At 37.6% G+C, this 8,576-nt stretch overlaps 2 protein-coding genes across 2 annotated transcripts; both read right to left on the bottom strand.

The window, feature by feature from the left end:
- Nucleotides 1-2,995: 2,995 nt before the first annotated feature.
- LOC145991338 (uncharacterized) lies at nt 2,996-3,499 on the bottom strand. The gene has a single exon (XM_083127339.1). The coding sequence runs from the start codon at nt 3,497-3,499 to the stop codon at nt 2,996-2,998; it is 504 nt and encodes a 167-aa protein (XP_082983465.1).
- A 40-nt stretch (nt 3,500-3,539) lies between these two features.
- LOC145991337 (zinc finger MYM-type protein 1-like) lies at nt 3,540-7,722 on the bottom strand. Its single transcript, XM_083127338.1, has 2 exons — nt 6,205-7,722; nt 3,540-3,962 (listed from the first exon to the last, which is right to left on the bottom strand). Exons 1-2 carry the CDS (start codon nt 7,720-7,722, stop codon nt 3,540-3,542), a joined length of 1,941 nt encoding a protein of 646 aa, XP_082983464.1.
- Between the last annotated feature and the right edge of the window lie 854 nt (nt 7,723-8,576).

The raw sequence follows: 8,576 nt of genomic DNA, 5'->3' as shown, positions 1-8,576 counted from the left end.
GGAGGAGGGAGAAGATCAAGAAGAGGAAGTTGAAATACATCTCGATGCAGAGGAGGTGGGAGAAGAGGAAGAAGAAGGGCTACCCTATGTACCTGTATCTCCAGGATCAGCCGAATGTGAATAAAAATATATGGTAACACAGGTAATATTTTATTTTATTACCTTTCACGTTGACCCGTTCTCGGCTTCTGATGTATCCGTTTCCTCTATTATGTCAGGAAACTCACGATAAGGGTCTCTGTTCCTCGCAAACTGGTCTTCGAGTTTGGAGATGCTGGAAACAAAAACATACTTCTGTCTTACATCCTCACGACGCAATGGATTGTCACAATAATCATTCAATTCTTCCAAATTTAATACAGAACCTTTTATTCCTAATGCCTCGTTTACCGACTCTTCCAGATTCATACTGCTCTGAAACCATTGGAATATTTCTACCAATGTTGACACTGATTCCTGATAATATTTCCGGAATATTCGTATCAAAGTTGCGACATCGCAATCTTCCACAATCATATATTTTTTTATGGCATCCTACCCTGTACAGCCGTGGAATTTCCTCATTCAGCAATTGATCTAAATTTCCGTACCAAGCCAATTCTAGTTGGGAAAGTCATGTATAATTAACTCTATTTTCTTTTCTAGGTAAATGAAAGCAACTTAGCCATAAAGGACAAGCATATTTAGGAAGGTGTACAAGATTTCAAGCGAAAATGTCAAGTGACCGGGTCACCAGAGCCTCCACAAGTGCACAAGTTGAGCAAAACCCAGAAAACACTAATTTAGAACAGACATGAGATTCGTTTTTTTCTTTCGTAAGGGCGTCAGTGTTAATGAAATTCATCAAAACTTGGTGGAAATGTATGGTGATGATGCACTGTCGCATGGACAGGTAACACGATGGATAAACTCATTTAAGTGTGGTAAAACAAACGTCGAAGATGAGCCTAGGAGTGGTCGACCAAAAACAGCAACTTCACCTGAGGTCGTGGAAATTGTACAAAAATTGTTAAAGTCCGATCGAAGAAAAAAGAGCAGAGAGATAGCGGAGGAAGTAAGGATTGATATTCATAGTGTTTGGGAAATTCTACACCAACATCTTCGGCTCACAAAGGTCTGTTCCAGATGGGTTTCTCACAATTTGAACGTTTTTCAGAAGCAAACTCGAGTGCAAATGTGTCAGGAAAATTTGGATTTTATGGAAGGAGATAAATACTTCTACCAGAATGTAGTGACAGGGATGAAACATGGGCTCACTGGTATGACCCAGAATCTAAACAAGAGTCCATACAGTGGAAGCATCAGGAGTCACCAACTCCAAAAAAATTCAGGGCAAAAAAATCGGCTGGCAAGGTTATGGTAAATGTTTTCTTGGACAGGGAAGGAATTATTTTGCTTGAACCTCTACCAAAGGGACATACCATCACAGGGACTACTTACAAAAAAAACACTTGAAGATTTACGTCGAGCAGTTCAAAATAAACGACGCGGTGGTGCAAATCGTCGAATTCTGATTCTTCATGACAATGCGGCTCCACACACATCCCATCTTGCGCAGGTTGCTATCACAGAACAGGGAATGACTCAACTTTTCCACCCACCCTACAGTCCTGACCTAGCCACAAGTGATTATTATCTGTTTCGTCATTTGAAAAAATACCTCAGGGGCCAGCGATTTTCAAGCGACAAGCAGGTAATGGATGCTGTGATTCAGTTCTTTGCAGCCAAAGAGAAATCTTTTTATTCTGAAGGCATTGAGTCACTTGGAACAAAATGGAGACGATGTGCACAACTCGAAGGTGACTACATTGAAAAATAATAACTTTTTTCCCCCTCAGTTCATTGGTTTTCTTGTTTGCCCGCCATAGACAAGACTTTCCCAACAGCCCTCGTACACCAGTACGATAAGTGTTTATTTTTTCATCCGCCATCATTATATGTTTTGTGGCTACACAACGAGGAGGAACATGCAGATCCGTTATATCCACATACTCGGAATTCAATTCGGATTTTGTCTCGATACATATGTATTCTGTTGAGGAAATTCCCGAGACTACAATAAATGGTCCTGCATTATATCCGTGAGCTGCCACTTCACCGGCAGCTTTACGGTACGGTAAGTGCCCGTATACAGGCGCTCTCTCGAGGTGGTAATGTGTCTCACATAAACCTGTTCTGCGGGCAGGGGCGGCGCCAGAAATTTTTGATCGGGTGGGCAGAACGGATATCTTGACAAATTAGGGTGGGAAGGTATACACATAGAGTTAATCTGTTTTCACTAAAAATACTCCTGTCTCCAATTTACTTTCACCGCCACTATACTACCTGCACATGGTACATAGTATTTTTATTGCATTCACAATTTTTATTAAATTGATTATTTTTATTAAATTCACTATTTTTATTAAATTCTCTATCGGCACACACATTTTCCAAATTCCAAGGCACTAAGCGAAATCTTATTTTTTCTCAGGACAACACTGGAACTGCCAAAAGTTCGGTTGCAATTTTCATCAAGAAGGCACTCCGTTGAACAATACAGTACAAAATCATTAATTACAAATAAATTTATAGTAAAATTATTAAATTAAAGTTCAATGATTATTACAAAACTGCATGCATCTCTCTGTATTAAGCCATAGCTTAAATACATAATAGATGCCATTTTATAATTCAAATTATAATTAACACTAAATATTTAATCAAGAACACCAAATATGAATTAGACCGTTACCACATTTTCGAAGACACACTACACTGTAACTGTACATATTATCAGCCACTACTCGGTAAATTGTGTATCACATCATCTTTAACAAATCATATGTAATATCTGTGTTATGTGCTAAGTATTTATAAGCATGATTTGACTTATAGAAATGGTTGCATTCCGATCGAAGAGAGCAAGAAAATTTGTACTTAATGTTTACTCGTTTCCAACCTTTTCTCTTTTTTGATGGTTTCACACCTCATTGGCCTGAGCTGACAGTTTACATTAATGCAGAGCTATACGTCTGTTTTTATGCATACCATCAAATACATTCACTACTTCTTCCAGGTCTATAGATTTCACAATTCTTCGTTCTACAGCAAGCAGACACAGGTTACTCAACTTATCATTTGCCATTCGATTCCTCAAATAGGTCTTGATTCGCCTCATACAGGAGAACGAACGCTCACATGGTGCACTCGAAACAGGCATAGTAATTGATATAACAACTAATTTATGTGTTTCGTGGAAAGCAATTTGGAATATATCAAGAAATTCAGCAAAATCTATCATTGTTTCTACTCGGCAATTCTTCTCTTGTTGATACCGCTTCAAAACTTTTGGTAATAATTTTAATTCAACATCAACGCTATCCATATCACGTCCATAATGAAGTGCAAGAGGCTTTATCTTCTCAACTGACAAGAAATTTTCATTTTTAGGGTGAAGGCTACTAACTCCGCTAAGAATATCACTATTTACTGTGAAACGTCGATCCATCTCTGACATGATTCTGTCTACGACAGGAAGAAATATTTTCATCCTGAAATCATTCTTGGATTCCAGCATATCCTGTAACAATGAACTGAGAGAGGTGACGGGGCAACGATTTGTTTCTGGATAGAGGGCATGTGATAGGAATATTGCAATCTTTTGCTGCATTTACAGATTCGGTCCAAATTTTATCGAAATCCTTTTCTGAACCTCTTATGTTCCGAAATTCTTCTAATAAACCATTGGTAATCATGGAAGCATTAGCCATGTCGCAATTTTTATGCTGTAAATAATCTGACAAATTCTTCAGCTTTCCCAAAACAAAAGTGAACATGTGGAGTTGGAAGAGAAACTGAAAATTCATTGCATTTAACAGGTTTTTAGCATCAGCTGATCTGGTACGATTTTCACAGCCGTATTCAGCAAGAGTTAAAATGACGGCTCTCAATGTTCTCTTCAAAGATGCACAAGCTGCAACCTGTATGGAAATAATAGGAGGTTCTATTATATTGTTCCAGGTTCTTGACTAATTAGTCAACAGTTTTCTGAGAGAAAAATAAACTAAATAGTTGTAATAATAAATTACAAATTGCTCAAAATGTTTCTGTTTATTTAAATTTCAATATTTTAAATGGGGGAAACAGCTGTCTTTCACTGGAGAAAAAAAGAGTTGTAAAAAAGTCTAGCCACGCGTATGTGTCGTGCGTGCAATTCTTTGTTGTTGTTGATACATGATTGTTAGTTTTTGAAAGTAATAGTATGGAATGTAAGGCGGAATGTATTATAACAACAAGTGCAAGGAAGAGCATACAGTATTCTTTCATTTCAAAGAGATTTTCAGACACATGTTTGCTCTTTACTAATCCAATTACGCAAAATGGTGGTTTACTTGTTTTCCTTCTACTTTTTAGCAGAAAATATCAAGTACAATAAGAGCATTTCCACCATTACATTGGAAAATCTTTAATTGCAACAAAATATGTATGCACAGCATCTATGTTGGAGAAAAATGAGTGGAGCACAAGGAGAGAGAGAGATTGGGAATACTTTGGTAGATGGCAGTTACATTAAAACACACCTACAAATATCATTGATCTACGTATATTTCCATTTGATTATATTACGTCGCTTCTGTACCTATTACGTTAATTGGGACAAATAGAATGAACGATGGGCATGTGAAATGGATGATAGATCAAACACAATCATAGCATGATCGAAGTTCGAACTTGAAATCTCTGGCTTCTAGCACCTGACTCTGACCACTCCGCTACGGAGCCCGGCGACGGCATATATGATCGCATGTAAAATGCATATTAATTTGTTCACAAACTTCAGGAAAATATCCTGGTTTCGAAATTAAATTGAAAATCGTTACAAGCAGCAAAACGAGAGGTTATACAGTATGTGTGCGTGTGTATAATGGCCAGAGTGGATTCAGTTTCCAAAAAGAATGAATAAATATCGAAAGACAAAACGGTTTGGCATTTCAAGTATTTTCTGTTTCAAGGAATGGATGCATCGCTTATAGCTGAATTTTCTTCCCACTTTCTTCCTCACCCTCCCTTCCCGTCGCACCATCTGCATCTATCTCTTGTGTCGGGATCAGTGTATGAATTGAGTGCATGTCTTATTATGTGTGTAGTTTTACTATAACACTAAAACATTAGCGGAAAAAAACATCGGAAGTAAGGGACCGTGCATGATTTTACTGTATCTACATTGCAGGTTTTTCGTTTGAACGGAGATGCATTTCAAAGAACTGTAGGCTGAAGAAACCAAATTTCTTAAACATTATTTCCTACTGGTCTTCATATATCATATTAAATCACTATTATTTGAATAATTAAATCATGAAACGTTTAATAGTCAGAGATTGTATCATATACGTAGGAAGATAATATGCAAAAGTAGTAAGTGGCTAGGAATTATTAAGTAAAGACAAATAAAACAACGGTGTATGTGATATTAAACCAGCCAATATAGATTCTAGGACTGAGCCGATACCACTTTCAACCGATGCTGATATTCTTACAGATTCTCATTGATCTCGTACCAATATCGGTGCTTGAAAATTGTAACAATTAAAAGTTGAAAAATAAAGATAATATGACCCTAATATTAGTGGGTGAGTATTTCACTCGTTATAAGTATCAATTTACCAGAGCATTGTTTCAAATATTCACAGATTACATCTGAATGTTAAAAATACCTTATATGTAATCACAGAACACGGTCTTCACACAATATTAGTGCAAAATAAGTGAAAACTTCGAATTTTGCATAATTTCCATTTTAATTAGACTCCGCGAAAGTGTCGCATGGCATTTTGTGGACCCCGCGGAATACCAATATGCTGGAAAATTATCGGTATATAAAATCTGATCGATGCTTTCCATAACCGATACTGCCAGTATCGGCCGATACCAATACATTGGCACCGGTATCGGCTCAATCCTAATAGATTCTTTAGTGGAGTGTGCAGCATCAGAGAGATTTGTTTTATGTTACAGAAAAGTAATTTACAACTTCGTTAAATCTCATTAACATTATCCCATTTGATTTAGGAACATTTCATATCACTCGATATTTCAAATTAACAATTATTGATAGCGAATATTTCTGACAACGCAACCCAAAACAGGCGTAAGCTAGATAAATATAATACAAGTAACAAATAAGTACACGAGTGTTATAAAATATTATGTAAAAATCCTTACCTGACATGCCCATCTTGTTTCACTTATTTTCTGTAGTTCAACAACACGCCCACCCATCTTCTCTTGCATCTTGATGAACCTCGGATGAACAACAGATCCACTAAGGAAAACGTATAGAGATTCCAAGAGGTCAAAGAAAGTTCTACAGTGGCTTACTCCTTTACAAACTTCTACAATGACAAGATTCAATCTGTGGTTCATGCAGTGGATGTATATCGCCTGAGGCACTTCTTGCCTGAAGAGCGCTTGAACGCCTTGAGATTGCTCGCTTAAGACATTAGCTCCATCATATGTTTGACACACACAGTTTTCCAAAGGAATACCACAATTGTTGAGAGTCTCTTTCATGTAAAGAAACAAAGATTTTGAGTCCAACGCTTCTGCTGGATGGAATCCAAGGAAGCGTTCGTACACAGTTCCTTTCAAATAATATCGAACAACAATAGTTAATTGCTCTGTTTTGCTAATGTCCTTGGACTCATCAATCATTAAACTGTAGTACACGGATTTGTCAATTTCACTTTTGATTGTTTTCAAAGTGAGTTTACTGAACACATCAAGTAATTCATTTTGTATGGAATGGTGCAAATATTTCGAATTCTTAGGACCATTATCTATCTTCTTCTTCAAAACACTATCAGTTTTTGCAACAAGTGAAACAAGTTCCAAAAAGTTTCCTCTATTTTCGCTGCTTTCCCCTTCATCGGCTCCTCTTTGAGCAATCCCTTGCAGAGCTGTATAGCGTAGTATATCTGCAAGCCTGGAAAGGTATTCCCTGTTTTCCTTAACTTGAGCTGAATATACTGAACTCACTACAGTGGCCACAGACGTTTCACTGCCTTTCGATTTCATATCTTTGAAAGACACCCAAGCGACTTGTGATGACTTGTGATGTTCACTGTTTTCGTGTTTCCGAAATCCAGATTCTTTCTCCAAAGCTCTTTTCCAATTTTTGTAACCTTCACTTATGAATACTTGGTTTTCTCTTCTCCCAACAAAAGTAGAAAACTGTCTACACGGAAAACAAAACACAGCGTCATTATTCACACTGTATTCAATCCATGGAAAATCCTTGTACCACTCACTATTGAAACCTCTATTATTCTTACCATATTTTGTTTGTGGAAAATTCCGTAGATTTGGTTGGCGAGGGGACTCAGCTGGTGATTGTGCCAAATCACTGAAACAATCCTGTACCTTTACACTTTGGATTTTGGCTGAATTTTCACTGCTCTTGTGTGGATTTCTACGAAGCCTCTCATCCATGCAAACTTCACTGTTTCCGTTATCACTATCCTCATTATCCGATGCACTGTAATCCTCGGTATCTTCATATTCAAAATCTTCTATTTCTGCCGCACTACTTTCTTGCGTATGTTCACCTCTGGTCTTTTTTGCAGATATCGGCGCAGAACTGCCAATATTTTTTTCATCGTCATCATCATCTGTAGAACAATGATCTCTTTTCCTACTCGATGAAGCCGATGCGAAAAAGTCAGTGATAAGCTTATTAGCCATTACCGTAGCTCTTTTCTGTCCTTACTGACAAAGAAGAAATGAGCAAAGCAACAGACAGGCATTTCAGTAAATTCAAGTCGCTTATGTTTACGAACATGCCTCTTAACCATTGCTCAACACAACCTGGTGATTGTTGAGGCGTAGTATGTACTATTGTTCTGCGTTCTTTCCTTTGTGGAACAAAAGCACCGCGGGTTTTATAAACATAAATATAGCAAAGCGGCAAGAGAGAGAGAGGAAGGAAACGTTTTTCTCGGCCTTGCTCCTTTAAGTTTGTACTGGAAACGAAGATTGGGAAAGCACTCTGAATTATCGTTTTTCCTTTAAAGATTGTATTGTATACATGAATAGTATTGGGGCTAAAAGCAACGCGAAATTAAGCTCTTCAGAATTACCCTACATGTATTTAAATCATTTTCAAAAATCTTAATTTCTGAAATTTTTGGGTGGGCAATCGGGTGGGCAGCGGAATTTTTGGGTGGGCGCTTGCCCACCCGTGCCCACCCTTGGCGCCGTCCCTGTCTGCGGGTCTTAATAAACTGCATACTGATAGGAAAACCATTACTCTCGATTACCATGAAGGTTTCAGGTTAAAAATCTCTATTGTAAAATGTTACCAAAAGAGATTCCCTGTATCTTACAGGGCTATCAAAAATTAACAATTTTGTATTAATCCTCGCCAATATTTTTGTTTTACTGCCTTCCATTTTTTGGAACCAGAAACCGTCACAGGATATGCGAGACACATTGTGTTGCCTGGATAACGCTCTGTATAGCCGTATAAAGGATTACAATTTATGTTCTTGTGAACACCACGTTTTCTTTTCCTCGACGCTTCACCACTACCGTCGATA

This window comes from Lepisma saccharinum, chromosome 8, assembly GCF_977018435.1.
Source record: "Lepisma saccharinum chromosome 8, izLepSacc3.1, whole genome shotgun sequence".
NCBI classification, from domain to species: Eukaryota; Metazoa; Arthropoda; class Insecta; order Zygentoma; family Lepismatidae; genus Lepisma; species Lepisma saccharinum.
The sequence above is the reverse complement of the archived record's forward strand: the minus strand, read 5'-3'. Positions and strand labels throughout refer to the sequence as shown.